The sequence below is a fragment of the Drosophila subpulchrella genome, unplaced genomic scaffold (assembly GCF_014743375.2).
Source record: "Drosophila subpulchrella strain 33 F10 #4 breed RU33 unplaced genomic scaffold, RU_Dsub_v1.1 Primary Assembly Seq354, whole genome shotgun sequence".
NCBI classification, from domain to species: Eukaryota; Metazoa; Arthropoda; class Insecta; order Diptera; family Drosophilidae; genus Drosophila; species Drosophila subpulchrella.
The window spans coordinates 2596902-2612952 of NW_023665577.1; the positions used below are offsets into that span (position 1 = coordinate 2596902).

At 41.0% G+C, this 16051-nt stretch overlaps 1 protein-coding gene across 13 annotated transcripts in view; it reads left to right on the forward strand.

Annotated features, from left to right (window-relative positions):
- The window catches only part of LOC119559869 (modifier of mdg4-like), a 34070-nt gene extending 20583 nt beyond the window's left edge, over positions 1–13487 (forward strand). The window contains exons 5-6 of one of the 13 annotated variants that reach the window (XM_037872993.1): positions 13119–13194; positions 13256–13487. In XM_037872993.1, the coding sequence (XP_037728921.1) occupies positions 13119–13194; positions 13256–13472 (293 nt within the window). In that variant the 3' untranslated portion in view covers positions 13473–13487. Of the gene's footprint in view, positions 1–4285; positions 5044–5137; positions 5338–5953; positions 6246–6345; positions 6655–6739; positions 6898–7629; positions 7924–8079; positions 8385–8822; positions 9184–9305; positions 9422–9967; positions 10226–10333; positions 10774–10940; positions 11293–11436; positions 11930–12035; positions 12293–12590; positions 12886–13118; positions 13195–13255 lie in introns of those variants that run through there. The other 12 variants (XM_037872978.1, XM_037872994.1, XM_037872984.1 and 9 more) reach the window with 12 other exon arrangements.
- Positions 13488–16051: the final 2564 nt, after the last annotated feature.

Genomic DNA, 16051 nt, shown 5'->3' on the forward strand with positions numbered 1-16051 from the left:
CCTTGTTGACAGTGGACATTATGTGTCAGTCAAATTTAAGTTTTGGGTCCAGAAGAACGCCTAAGTCATTAACGGAATATATACGGTCGAGTGACGTATTTTGAAGAGAGTAACTAACAAAAGTAGGAGTACCCCTATAAAAAGTCATAACGTTGCATTTAAGGCAGTTCAAATTTAAAAGGTTATACTCACACCATCCCTGAAAACAATCAATATCTGACTGTAAGTTGAAACCCGACGCTATATCGTTATATGGTAAACAAAGCTTAACATCATCAGCATACATTAGTACACGAGAATGTTTTATGGTAGAGGGAAGATCGTTAATAAACAAAGTAAACAGCAAAGGACCCAAGTGACTACCCTGAGGCACTCCAGATGTCACGTAGATCAATTTTGAAACAGCGTTCTTGAATATAACCCTCTGAGTCCTACCATTCAAATAACTTGAAATCCAAGTTAATAGCTTACATGGAAACCCAAGCTGATTTAATTTGAATAATAGAAGAGAGTGGTTGACAGAGTCAAAGGCCTTACTAAAATCTGTATATATAACGTCAGTCTGCATTTTTTTCTTAAATCCATTTATTACAATAGATGACAATTCAAGAAGGTTGGTGGTGGTCGATCTTCGCTTAACAAAACCATGCTGATGATGAAATAGACAAATTAAAAAGTTGAAGAATCGGTTTACATATGGTTGACGCACAAAACTGAAGCACACACCCGGGGAGTCCATCTGGACCGGGCGTTGTTGTTGCTAAGTCTCTTATGAGAGAACTTTCCGTAATTTCAGGGGTGAAAATACAGTTTGCCCTATTTAAAGCCTAGTACTCAGATCGGCTAAGAGTTTCACTAGTCGAAAAATCTTATTCTTTGTAGTGTGGTCGAAGTTTTCAAAGTTGGCATGGTCTTACTGTCAAGCAGCTGGGTTTGTTGACAAACGGAAAACAAATCAATTGGAGCAATTTAAAAAAGGAGAGTCTGCGGTGCACAAAGAAATTAAAATAAAAATAAATGAAATTTTCAACGAATGTTTTTATTTATGTAAATTAGAAGCTTAAGGCTTCCTTCTCGTCCCTCGAATGCTTCGCCATCTTTCCCGCGCCATCTGTAGTCCAGCTCCGAGCTGGCCAATAATGGCTGGTAATGGCTCCTCCAGCTGTCCCTTTGCGGGCGACCTTATTTCCTCCTCCCTATAGAAGCCGGCGCGTCCTCCATCTCCGCTTTAGCTGTCAAGTGGCTGGTGGAGGTGGAGTCCTCAATGGGCAGAGCTCGTCGGAGATCGAGCGATGTTCCATGTTCCATCCCACTGGCATTTTCTAGTGGATCTCCTCCAGCGCTTCAACTATTCTGCGGATTTGACCCGTTGTGGTACTGCTTCCTGTCGGTCAAGTCCCACAATAATGGGCAACAGCTTGGATTAGGCATCCTTTTTCATCTGCACTGACCTTTAGCCGTTTTGGGTGTTTTTCTTCCATTTTTAATTTTTAAATTCCCCACCGCTTCTGCACCAACACCGGCAAAGATTAAATTTCTTATTCTTTGGGCCGCGGCTAACGGCGTTCATCGAAAATTCACTCGCGAAATCTGGTATTTTTTCTGGTATTTCCTTAGCTCATCTTAGTACCGCGCTGAAAAACAGACCCGACGAAAACCTTTAGCCGCCTGTTTGCCTCTCGCTCACTCCTATGGTTAGCTCGCGGTTTTCGTCGATGTGAGTACTAGGCTTAAGGGATTAGGGTAGTTAGAATTTGACCAAGCAACCGAACTATAAGTAGTTTGGAAAAACTCGGCAAATAAATCAGCAATTTCAGAATCCGTCGATGCCTCCATTGAGTTAAAACGTACTGATGAAGGCAATGCCGACGACTTACGCTTGGCATTAACAAAGTTATAAAACTGCTTCGGATCATTTGAAAATTCGAATTTACATCGACTTAAATACATAGAATAGCAATGACTATTGAGAACATTAAAGTCCGATCGAGCCACCACATATTTCGAAAAATCAGATGGCTTACCCGATTTTTTATACTTTTTATAGGTGTTTGTTTTAAGGTTTTTAAGTCTTTGAAGCGCATTGGTAAACCAAGGAGGCCTGTTTAGCTTTGAAGGAAGCCTATCAGGAACACATTCATTAAAAAAAGTATTTAACACTATATAGAATAGTTCAGTGGCACTTTCAATATCCATACAATTGTACAAGTCTGTCCAATTATATTGAGAAATCATATCGTTAAGTTTTCTATAGTCACATTTTCGAAAACATCTCATTTTAGTTTGAGGAACTAAAGGAGAGAGGGTATCAACGCATGGGAGGCAGATTGTCAATTCCATTGTTGGATGATATCGGTCTTCAGGTACAACAAGAGCGTCAATTCTAGATACCGTGACTTCAGACGGGTCTGAAACAAACACAAGATCTAGTTGTCTATTTAATGAATTCCGTATAAAGCTTACCTGTAACGATAATTCTAAAAGACCATCTACAAAATCATGGACGGATAAGGGTATAGCGACAAGTGAGTCAGTAGGAGAAGACCAAAAGATATCAGGGAGATTAAAGTCGCCCAAAACAATCAAAAGGTCTCTGTTAGAAAGAAGGGATAGAACAGATTTTATGGCAGACAGATGGTGCTCATAAATTATTAAATCAGAGCCAGGTGGAATATAGGAACATGTAACAAAAATAGATATGGATTGCAAGGAAACTTTCACACTAACAAATTCAATTTCGTTATGGGTATCATAGTAAATTTTTTCAGATGTGAGGCTAGTGGTAACGGCAATCAGCACACCGCCTCCACTACGTGAGGAGCGATCGGTCCTATAGGCATTAAAATGGTTTGACAGAACTTCATTGTCAGATATCTCTGGTTTCAGCCAAGTTTCCGTAATATATATACCAGGGAAAATACCAAATATGTCGACAGAATTTCGAATACAGTCACATGCAAATGTTAAGAGTGTGTCTCGGCTGTCGCTGCCAACATTTTGGTGTGCCCATACTGTCGGAAATTTCTGGTATACACCGAAACATACCGACAGTTCGGTACCACCAATATGTTGGACAGTGGATAACCGATAACCCAGTTAACAGCACTTTTTGTTCTGTTAACGGCACGCCATCTTTGTTGTAGTTGTTTTTTGTTTTCTTACTTTTTTCGCCGCGATCGCTTCGTCTTTTGGCAAACAATTTGTTTGTCCATCGTTATTTCCAATTTGGTAATTTGGTATATACCGAAACATACCGACAGTACGGTGCCACCAATATGTTGGATAGTCGATAACCGATATCCCCGTTAACAGCACTTTTTGTTCTGTTAACGGCACGCCATCTTTGTTGTAGTTGTAACTTTTTTCGCCGCGTTCGCTTGGTTTTCGACTTCGTCCATTCTCCCATTCTTAATCTTGCATCTCGCTTTTTTACTGACACTTACGCTGAGGCTATCTCCCTTTTTTACTGACACTTACGTTGGCTTACGTTTGCGTCACAAACGTCACAAAATTCACAAACGTCACAAAATTCACTTAAACACCGAGCCAAGCCGAACAAGAAAACAAGAATTAATGTGACAGGCCCAGTTTTGGGGACGAATGTCCAGACAAATTGAAAGAGCTCCTTAAGAGGCCTCTGTACTTTTGGCAAACAATTTGTTATTTTGTTATTATTAAACAATTTGTTTGTCCATCGTTAGCAAAGTGCAATTGCTTAAATGTGCATATATGAAATAATGGCAGCAAAAGTGAGTAGTGGGAAGTCTGTAAATTATCCTGCAAGCCTACCGCGAGTGTGTGTGTGAGTGCCTGTGCGGTTGTTTGTGTGTGTGCAGCGAACTGGCATCTTTGTTGTTGTTGTGTCTCAAAAAGGAATCCCTCCAAAAAATGTCACAAAGGATGTGTTTCTTAAATGAAAGGTCCCAGTGTTGTTGTGAAGATCTAAGTGGTTTTTCGGAACCATTCTAAGTCAACCAACTAAAGTGTAAAGTGCTTTGAACACCAGGTGAGTCTACCTTGATGCCAAGCAAAGAATTTTGGCCCTATGAAGGAAGTAAACCTTGTAGTAAAATAGCAAAACATCAAACGCCTTGTGGCACCAAAAGATAACCCCTCCCCCAAGCGATATAAATAAGCGGCTATAAATAGTAGACTGTATCGGGAATTGCCTGCAATAAACGGATTACTCAGCACCCCAAAACTCCATGTGTTTTTCTGTGGGTTATATGTTCGTTTCCAAGATGTCCGGGTAATAAAGTCAGCTGCCTTGCCTCCTCCATTGCAGGTCAGTTCATCGGGGATATTCCGCGGGGCCAGTGGATCGACAAGCACGAATACTTCTTCCTGAGGAACCAGAAGCAGGGCTTCAACCTGGTGTTCAATGGCTACATGTACAAGAAGGAGGCCAGTTTCCGGGCCACGGTCAACTGGATCTGCTCCGACGGGAATGGCAAGCGGCTGAACGAGAACAAGTGCTCTGCGAGAGCCATCACCAAGTTCGATGGAGGCATCAAGCTGGGCAAGAATGCCCACAACCATCCGCCGCGGTTTCTGGGCGCCAATGTGCCCGCAAAGCTGATGCCCAAGGATGCCTTTTATCCACAATATTAAAGAGAGAATAGCCAAAACCTAAACAACATCGAGATTTGTAGACAATTTAGTTGCATGTAATACTTGGATTAAGCTCAGTCTGCTCATGTGTCACCCCGCATCTCACATATCATTCAACCCCATCCTTCATCTCCTTCAGCGAAAGACCAGATCGAGGGCGTCCGTTTAAAGCGCACCGCCCAGGGAGAGTTCCTGATGGTCAGCGGCAAGTCCTACAAGAAGATGCGCGCCATGCAGTACCGCACCTACTTCCACTGCCTGACCAGGAACTGCCCGGCCTACTACGTCCTCGTGGAGCTGAGCCGGCGGCCTCGGCTCACCAGGCACCACGACCACGCCAAGCACTGTGCGCAGTGCCATTAGGAAGTAGGATGTGTATGTAGATATAGGCCGAAACCACAATGTACAATATACCGAAAACCATGAAAGCAATCCCCAGTGTTTTATTTTCTGTGCTGAATTCCTATTGCCCTAATCCCCAGTCACTATGTCCAACTAACACTCCTCCTATCTCCCTTCGTTGTAGCCAAGTACGACTACCAGGTCAGCGTGGACGTGGGCGAGGCCACCATGCAGCTGGCCTCCGCCTCGGCCGCCGGAGTGGTCAACAGCAACTCGCCCTTCTTCATCGTCAGCAAGTACGGCACCAAGCAGATCATGCTCAAGCAGCACACCTTCAATCGCCACATCTGCCGGGACGACGTCACCTACTGGCGCTGCAGCCAGGTGAGTGGTTTTCCCAGAGACCGTATTCCCTACTTTATCGACTCGTTTTTCATAAGATGTGCTAAAATCTGGCTATAGATTTAGGTGTCCGATTACTTTGTTTAACATTCTGACGGTTCCCACGCGGTATCTCACAATTTTTGAAATTTTAAGATTTTTTGTACTGTCCAATAATTTATAAGTAATTAATTTGTATAGTTTAATGTAGATCAGTCTTTGGGAATCATTCTTGTATAGGCAAATTGTTGGTTAGATTATACCAAAGTGGTTTCTGGGATACCGAGATTTGGCTCAAAATTAAAAGAGATTTCTAACTCACCGCGTATGGCGTCCGTTTGCTATAAGGTTTTCATTTTGAGCTTTTTGGTAGAATAAATATAGATTTTTATTATGGTCTATTCATAATAAACTATCTTAATAGGTATAAGAAAAAACTACTTAACTACTTGTTTAAAACATCCTTGGAAAAATCAAGTTAATCTTAATGTTTGCACACCTTTTATTATTATATACTGAATTCTAAGTAATATCCATCTTATATCTAATTATGAGGGAAGGTCCCTGGAATGAACCAAACCTAGATCTGTATAAGTACTTAATATGGGTTTCCTTTCAGTTCGCAGTATTGCGGTGTCGAGCGCGGCTCAAGACCAAACTGGACACCCTGACCATTCTGAACAGCGAGCACAACCACGAGGTCATAACCAAGGCGCGGAAGTATGGCTCGCTGAAGCGTCAGCGGGCGGAAGCGGAGGCAGCGGCCCGGGCGGAGCGTCGGCAGGACCCCTTGGAGACCGCCGCCACGACAGCGCCGGAAACGGCGACCTAGCATGCTAGTCTTAAGCCAAATTGTATATTATAGCATCACCTCAACTTTCGTCTGACTCAATAAAGTTCATTTTAGATAAGTGTATGGTTCCCCTGCGTCTCTCTGCCTTCTAGCTTTAGATCTGTGAGCTACTCATCGTGCCGCCTGAACTAATCCAATTTTTTGCATTCCATTCACAGATTCGGTCTCGTATTACTCGTACATCACTGGCTTTCGAGGGAGTCGCAAGCTGAAGATAGGAGAGTTCACCTTTACCCGAAACAAGTCCACGGGATCGAAAACCTATTGGTCCTGCGCTCGGGCAGGGGCCCACAAATGCAAGGCCCGGGTGGTCACCGTGCAAGATCACGACGTGACCATCAAATGCGGCCAACACAACCATCCGCCCTACTAAACAGCCATAGAAAACCAGCCAACTCTGGCTGTCAATTGTATAGAATCAATTTATTGCCTATTTATTATAGAATATAAATCTGAAAAATCTAAAATGTATTTTATGGTATTCATACTCTCCCACTCCAGCTTGTACATTTTGCATAAAACCCAACTAACAGACAATTTGCTATCTTACAGTTTTCCCCGATCTGGACGACATGAAAGGAGCCATCAAGCACAGCCTGCTGACATTCATTCGGGGTCAACGAGGGTGCAAACTGCTGGCCTTTAATGGCCACAACTACGTTAGGAATCGTCGCAGCAACTTGAAGACCTACTGGATATGCTCCAAAAAGGTAAGCATTATGGTGCTTTAAAATTTTGATATTTTATTTATAAGTAGGGTGGCTTAAAAACCCTTAGCCCTTGAAAGCTTTTATCAAAAAAAGACCCCTTCTATATCGAGATATATAATTGTAACCGTTACTCGTAGAGTAAAAGGCTATATTAGTTTCGTCTAAAAGTACGTAGCAGACAGAAGCCAGCGTTTCTGACCCTATAAGGCATATATATATCAGGATCACTAGCCGAGTCGATGTCCGTCTGTTTGTATGAACGCTGAGACCTGGGAAACTATAAAAGCGGCAAAGTTGGGGCTAAGCATGGAGATTCTAGAGATTTCTGCGCACCGCAAGTTCCACGCAAACTCTATCGACCGCAAACACCCATAACGCTAAAGTCTGTCTTTGGCCCACATATTTGATGAATTGGTTTTAGCGAAATTGAAATTCATTTTATTTACCTATTATTTTGTAAATTAAAATTGATTTTATTGATCAATGCCTATTATTATTTTAAAAGTTATGACTAACTTAGTTAAACAGGCTTCGGCATGGTCTGTAGGCTTTAGCGTTTCTTCTTATTGTCTTTTGTAATCATTCCTACGTCTATATTATTGTATTTATTTTTTGCCAATTGGGCTATTTGGGATATTTGTTCCCACAATGATAATAACCACATAAAGGATTTATATGAGTTCAAAACAGGCTAAGACAGAAAGCAACAATACTTCTTGTTTTCCATTCCAGGGCAGCACGAAGTGCAACGCTCGTGTGGTGACCAACGTCGTTGAAGGCGTGCACAAGATTGTGCTGGAATCGTGCCATCATACCTGTCTCAACACGGAGCGGAAAAAGCGGCTTTCGATGACCACGGCCCCGTCAAAGGTCCGCAGCAAGTCGGGAAGGACGCTGGCCACGGGCTTCGTCAAGGAGGAGGCCGACGAGGATCTCACGCTGGAACTGCGGACCCTTAACTTAAGCATCGAGGACCTGCACAACCTGCAGTGAATCGAGACTCAACCCCTAGCCATAACTTGCGATTTAGAAGTAGACTACCTATATGCGAATTTATAATAAACTCCTTTTCCTGTGTACTTAAGCAAACCAAATTAATTTAAGATTTACAAATTTAATGTCAATTCAAATGTTTGATTGCATGACCTTTAACTAACTCTGCCTGTTTTTCTTGGTTTCCAGCGACCTTTGAAATGATAACAGTGCCGCACACAAAATCCGATCAGCACCCGCTGATGAAGCGCGTCCGCTTGTCCAAGTCTACGGAGGATGTGCACTACGTTCGCACGGCGGCCGGCAACGGAGTCCTGCACTGCGGTGAGCATCGCTACCTGCGCAACGCCTCCTACAAGGACAAGGTGTACTGGAAGTGCAGCAAGTGGCGCAAGCAGTGCCGATCCCGCGTCATCACCCACATCCTGCCCAATGGACAATCCCGCTACGCGGTCAGCGGTGTGCACAATCATCCGTAGATCAAAAAGCATTCAGCTGGCTGAATGGCCACATAGATAGTTAGAATTAAATAATGCTTTTACATGAAAATATAAACGAATATTAAACTGCGAGCATCTGTGCAATAAAGAACTATTTTCAGTTGGTCTGTTTTCAGATTGTAGGAAGCAGTTCAACTTCCCAAAAACTCTGGTGAGTGTTTCTGAAAATTAATTTAAAATAAATCACTTATAATTTATATTCCTTTTCATAGGACTGCATATTTTTCATGGTGCATGGCTGCTTATTGGTTTTTGTTTACTTTGTTTAAATATACATTACCATTACTTGCTTCTTTTTGAATCTGCGTATTTATATTTATATTTAAATGTTAATTTAATTTTATTAATTCTAATTTTAAATGTATTTAGAATTTTATAAGTACTCGAGTTCACTTACTAACTATGTAAACCCTGTTTTCCCTCTCATTGCAGGTCTGACAGACCTTAATCCGAGTATCCTTGCTGACTTTGGCAACGAGAGTTTCTTGCCCAAGACTCGGGGTTCAGGTCGTCAAATGGTTCGCTGCGGACTGGCGCCCGAGCAGAAGTCCGTCCGCACCCTGGACGACTGGGATCGAGTCCGGTATGAGCGGACCAGCGGCGGCGACGTTCTGATCTACGATGGAGACCGCTATCAACGGCGAGCCAGCTACGACGACATCCTCTATTGGACGTGCGCCAAAAAGCGGCTGAACTGCGGCGTTTACATGATCACCCACAAAAACAAACCCACCTATGTGGCCATTTCGGGCGTGCACAATCATTTGTAGACGTACACACTTGACTTTATTACCAATAAACATACACGATTTCGTTAAGAAGCTAGATTAGTGATTACCCACAAGTATTTTCCTGAAACATTAAGTATGTTCCGAGTCCAAACACAATGACTAACTATCTGTTTAATCCTTTCAGAACTGGCTGTTTTTGGGACAGGACAGCGGGGGAGGACCGTGCTGCTGTTCCAGAACGAGAAGTTTGTAAAAAATCGATGCTCCGCCTCTCGTACCTACTGGATCTGCTCAAGAAAGGTGAGTTCTGCCAAATATAAGTGTTTTTTTCTTATCTAGGACTACCATATAAAAATTAATTAATTTGTTTTTAATTTCTATCAAACAATTTAATCGTCTAACCGTTGCTTAAAATATTAATAGTGTTATTAACATCGAAAAGCTAATATTTCATTTTAAAATATTTATTTGTGAACTTTAAAATAACCTAAAAGAGTTTCTGTGATCTATAAAGAATTTAAAAATTTAAATTCAATAATTTTCAATACTTTAGCAAGAAAAAGAACAAATTAAATAATTTTTGTACCAACTAAACGAACGTTAGAAATAATAAACGAATTGAAATTTCCAATTCAAAATAAAATTCTATCATTTAAATTATAAATTATTGATCTAAATTGTCTATTAATGATTTAAAAGTAATCTTTGCTAGGGATCTATTTCTTAGATTGGTTTTACATTGCGGTCTGTTGAAAAATATATGTATATCTGTAGTATATTGCTGAGCGTTAGAATTCCCAAATCGGAATGCAGAAATAAAGTCATATTCTCTTGTCTCCTCAACAGGATGTGACTGTGTGCAGAGCTCGCGTCGTCACTGCGATGGACAAATTCTCCCAGGAGCGCATCATCAAGTGCACCTACGAGCACGACCACAGCCGGAAGTTTCCCAACAACAACGTCAGCTTGCCGGCTCTTATGAAGAGGGAGAAGAAGGCCCTCTCCCTAGACTCTTCCTAGGATTACATTTAAGTGCACACTGTCCAAAGCGTCCAGGCGATTCTCTAGCCGTTTTTAAATAAATCATTTTGTTTTAAATCTCTACTCGATTACGAACTGCATGTTTTTCCATAATTAGGATAAACCTAGGCTGCTGGCGTAGAAGCATCAACTCATTCTCGTACTAATCTAAACTTTCTCTTTCATCCACAGCCTTTCACATTGACTTTGCGGACTCGAAGAAGAATGGTGGCAAACTACTGGTGATCAATGGCTTCCGCTTCTTCCGGAACAAGAAGCGAGGTCACTTGCAGTACTGGAAGTGCCGAAACTATTACAAGGAGCGCTGTCCCGCCATCGCCATCCACGACGAGTCCACCCTTATCCTGCGACTTTGTCACCAGCACCAGCACACGGAGAGCAATGACATCGAGATCAAGCCACTGGCTGGCGGAGAATCGAAGTTACCCGACACCGCTGAGAGTGAGACGCAAGCGGATGAATCGGAGCAACCGAAGACTGAGGTGGATGGTGGTGATGCTCCGGATCCGGAGCTTGAAGCCCGCCCAGTCCCACCTCTCAGGGAGCCGCCGCCGCTCCTTGAAATAAAATCGAAGCTAAAGAACCGCAACCTCTAGCCGCGATTAGATACTCTTTACCACCTAGTCCATAAGCGTGTAAAATTTGTGTATTAAAGCAAAGCAACGTGAAATGTTTTTCAATACCTCCAAGTATCTAGCTGAGCAAACTTAATCGCCTATTTTTCCCCAACTCAGAACTCTTCACTAAATTATCTCTCTTGTATCCGGTTTACTTACAGAGTACGACTACGGGCACGGACAGTATCGCGGAAACAATCCGCAGATCCAGTTTTCCATGTCCAAACGCGGCGGGCAGCTGCTCTGGCTGGACGGGTTGAAGTTTTTCCGGAACAACATAAACCGCACGAATCTATACTGGCGCTGCCATTGGTACTATCGCCACACCAAGTGCCCGGTGCTCATCTGCATGAGCAAGACGAACAGCAACGACTTCCGCCAGATCCACGACCACTGCCATATGCGGGCTAAGCAAAGGGGAAAACCCGCGACGGGAAAGGGTCCCAAGATGAAGACTCCGGTGGTGTCCAACGTGCGGAGTCTGCCGCAGAGCATGGCGCACATGTTCGATATGTAATTTAAGAGCATCTGAAAGCATGTCAATAAAACAAAAAGAAACCTATGAGGAACCCACACAATTGTCCAATTTATTGAATGTACACTTGTATTCGCCGGCAATTTCGACCATAACTAATCCCAAATCTTGCTTTCTTGCAGTTGTGCTGGCCAACGACGAAGTGCCCAATCCGGAGGATGTGCTGGTCTTCTTCACGCAATCGCTGCGCGGTCGCCCTGCCATCATGGCCAATGGCATTCGCTTTCTGATCATGAGCGAGAACAAGAAGAAGATCCTGTGGCGTTGCAGCTCGATGGCCACCAAGAAGCTCAAGTGTCCCGCCCGCATCACCATGCTCAAGGAGACGCCGCCCAAGTTCATCATCAACAAGGCGGAGCACATGCACGCGGAGCTCAAGCGGAACAAGTACAGCTCCAGCAAGGCACAGACGCTGCGGGAACCGCATCAAATGTCCGCCAAGATCGACTGCGATGTGGAGGACGCCGGCGACGTCAACTTTGATCTTCATGAGGAGGAGCTCCATGACCTCGCCCACGACGTCTAGGAGGCACATAGTTAGAATTAGGTGTACGTTAAAGACAAGTGAAAACTGGATCATTCATTCAGAATAAATGGAGAGAAATTGTACTGTTAGGCCAACAAATTCATTTATTTTGTAATTAGCCACTTAATTATCTTCTTTTAGGTCTATCTTTTGTTACCCTGTACTAACAATTTAACTATTCTTTTTGTGTTTTAGACAGAAACTTCGGCTATGTCATAAGTCAAAAGGGACGCGTCCTGTTGTATCATATGAAGTACTCCTATGTCCGCGAAAAGTGCATCAATTACAAAACCTATTGGCGCTGCACACAGTACACCACCCACGAGAAGTGCCACGGGCGAGTTCACACGCTAAAGGGAAAGATTGTGCACTCCAGTAGGCATAACCATCGACCATTCCACCAAATAGGAAGGCAGCACGTGAAGATCATTGAATAATTTGCCATGGTTTAATTGTAGGAGCGATAAGATGTGGACATAAATGGATACATTTTAAATACTTTATTGGTATATTCCAGTATCAACTACCAAATTTGTCTACAACTATGTTTAGATATTACTTTATCTTTGATGTATCTAATACTTTATACTTTGATCTCCTCGATCGTAATTAAGGTTTGTTAAGAAAAAAGCTCATGTACGAAAATAAACTGCAGTCCTCACTTAATTTCATTTTAATACTTTAATTTCTTGAAGCACATTTACGTTCAACCTTGTATCCATCACTAATATCGTATGCTCTTCCTTTCAGGTACGGCACATTTGGCTAGTTTTAGTAGCACCCGCAAGAAAAAGCGTAAGCTGGTCATTGATAAGCATGAGTTCGTAATGGATCGCAAGCTGAAAAGCAGCATCAACTGGCGATGTGCCCGCTACAGAAGTTCCAACTGCAAGGTCAGGGCCACCACCCACGTACTGAAGAACGGCCAGGAGGTGTATCGACTGAAATACGCAAAGCACTCACATCAGTGACCTAAGAGACATATATCTGTTGAATAAATCAAAATGCATTTTTACAAATTAAATAAATTGCCACTCAAGTTAAAGTCTTTCAGATTCGTAAAGATATTGTAATTGAAGATATGACACAAGTCTTACCACTTGTTAACTATTGTTTAATTGTAAGAGCACGTATTCAGTTGAAATGAAAATTGAATATTATATTAAAAAACCAAAAATGTCCAGAAACATATGCGTGTAAGGCATATAAGATATGTGATTACCTTAAAGTTTTCAGAACTCATACTTATTAATCAAAACACTGCTCGTTTACTTACAGATATTATACGCAAGAGAGGAATTATGATTGTCAAGGGAACTAAAGGAAAACCGAAACTACTGATGGGCGGCTATGAGTAAGACTGTCTTGGAGCTTGTTGATAAAACAAGATCGTAAAGAATCGTTTAATTTTTAAGGTACTATCGCAATAATTCGCGTGGTTCCAAGACGTACTGGCTGTGTGCCCGCAACAGGTATATGGGCTGCGCTGCTCGAATCATCACCTGCTCAGTGACCGGGGAACTAATCATTAAGAACCAGCAGCACAAGCACGACACGTTCTACCAGCCCAAAACGGACATTAAAGAGGAACCACAGACTTCGAGCTCAAAGACTCAACAATCTGGGCCATAACCAATAAACCCCAACGCCATTCCATTCTATAAGTAATTCGCTGAACCTTTTTACTTTAATTGATACATAATTTAAATCATATTAATTATTATGAGATGATTTTAAATTCCTCATATAATCTATCCTCCGAGACCTTTTTGTTCCGATTTATCAAATATCTTCTGCATTTTTGGATTTTTCGTAGGGTAGGCTTGCGTTACAAATGCAGATGCATTTTTAAAACTTAATGGATGTTTAGATCTACTAATTTCTAGCACGAACATTCACTTCGTGTGCTTCTTAACATCAGTGTGTAAGTATTTTCCGTTTTTTAAATATGCATTTTTCAATAGGCGTTTTTTTAATTAATGGGTATTGTCAAGAATCGTTGACATTAACACTGGGGATCTTTATCTACCAAGTTCGATTAGCGAAGGGCGTCACTAAGGTAGAAAAGAAGTGAAATATAAACCGAATTATTATTTAAATCAAGATAAGTATACATTTATTGACATATTTATAGCAATTTTACAGGGCCAGTAATTATGTTTTTCAAACAAGTTAGGCACCTGGTGGTAAGTTTTCCAATGCTTTCAAGAAAGCATTCAGAGTTCCTTGTGGTTTCAGTCTGTACTGTATGGAGATTGTGTACATACAATATTTATCATAATTCTTGAGATCGAATAACACAAGGGCACCAATGAAGTTTTTTATAAACAGATATTTTCTTTATTGGTTTTCAGAAAGTCAACGAACGTGGATATCAACAACCCTTTGTTGTTTCTGTTGCATGGCCAGTTCGTAAATTGATACCGCACACAATGACTGGCCTGCTAATTTCTTGAGTAAACTGTGTGTGTTTATACAAATCGGTTTCCCGGCAATGAATGAGCTGATTCAGCTTTCGAGCCACTCGAAATGTGTCTCATAAATTCCTTAAGTGCGGCATATTAATCTGCTATTGCACGCAGTTCTTTGCATTTAGACAGTGGATACCAAAAGTTGGCTTGCCCTTGGAAAAATTAAAATAAACAAGAAAGGAAATTAACTTTGGCAAGCCGAAGTTTGTATACCGTAACAGTTATAATTATTAAATATAATTCGAAATTCTTAAAAACTCAACAAATGATATTCCTAATAGTATAAGATAATATTTCAAAAAACACAGAAGCTATTATTGGTTTCATATTATTTCCCACCAATTTTCCGATCGTTCATATGACAGCTATATGATATAGTCGTCCGATTTTGATAAAATTAAATTCGAAATTCAGAACTAATTAAGAAATAATGCTTCCAAGCGTAGAAGTTTGTATGTATGTTAAAAAACACTAAAGATATAATTCTTTCAAATGTTTTGATCCGATTAATCTTATGGGAGCTATAAGATATAGTTGTCCGATCCGGCTGGTTCCGACCTGCAAACAAAAGAAGACTTTTGGGAAAGTTTCAGCCCGATAGCTTTAAAGCTGAGAGACTAGTGTGCGTAGAAACGGACGGACAGACGGACATGGCTAGTTCGACTCGTCTAGTGATGCTGATTAAGAATAGATATACTTTATGGGGTCGGAAACGTCTCCTTCACTGCGTTGCAAACTTCTGACTGAAAGTATTACTCTCTGCTAGGGTATTAAAAGGTATAATACAATTTGTGAAACAAATAAGATATACGTTTATTTGCCAGTGACCGTAACTGTTAAAAGATTAATTATAACAATTATTTAAAAAAATTTTTAAGGCTGCAGACCTTTTGGTTTAGAAAGAGCTTCTAGGAAACTGCGTCTCTAAACAATAACTCAGGTTTTAAGCCCAAAAACAAACACTTACATGATTTCTTTTTAATATTTCGAAAGATATTTTAGGCGTACATGATTTAGTAAATTTGAGGTACATGTTTGCTTTGTAATATAAAAAAACAAAATTGCAAATATAATAAAACTCTCCAACAGAGACCATTTTCCCGAAGACTTAAAAAAAAGTATCCACCCGGACATGGTAGCTGGGTGACAGGATCATCAGAAACTTATAATGTTCATTTTGTATGGTAGTGCATATCAAAATTGTTTGCTTAAACGAAGGAATTGGGGATAAAGAAAAGATTGCACTTTTGGCGAAGATTGTCGTGGTTTCAAGAAGAACGATGTTGAAAGGCGTTACTTTTTTTTCAAAAACTATCTCAGAAACTATTGGTCCTATCGAATAAAAATAATTAATTAAAGTCGATGGCCATGACCGCATGATAGTTGCTATCAAAATGCCGGAAACTTGTAAACCAATTTTTTTTTCATAAATTTTTCATTGGGGCTTAAAAAAGCTTATAAACATTTCGAAGAGTGGCAGACCACACGGAATTGAGCAACTCAAGATCAACCCAAAGCAACAGAATTTTTCAGCTGGTGCTGTACCAATTTAAACTTGAATGTTTGAACCCAAGATACGCTTTCTTTTATAGAAAAACTATCGATTTTAAGAACATCACACCATTTTAGGTATGAGGATGTCCATAATAGATTTTCCGCATTTTAGTAATAAAAAATTAAATATGTATACAAAAATTAAACGGAAATCAATATAATAAGAATTATTATTGATATGTTTTC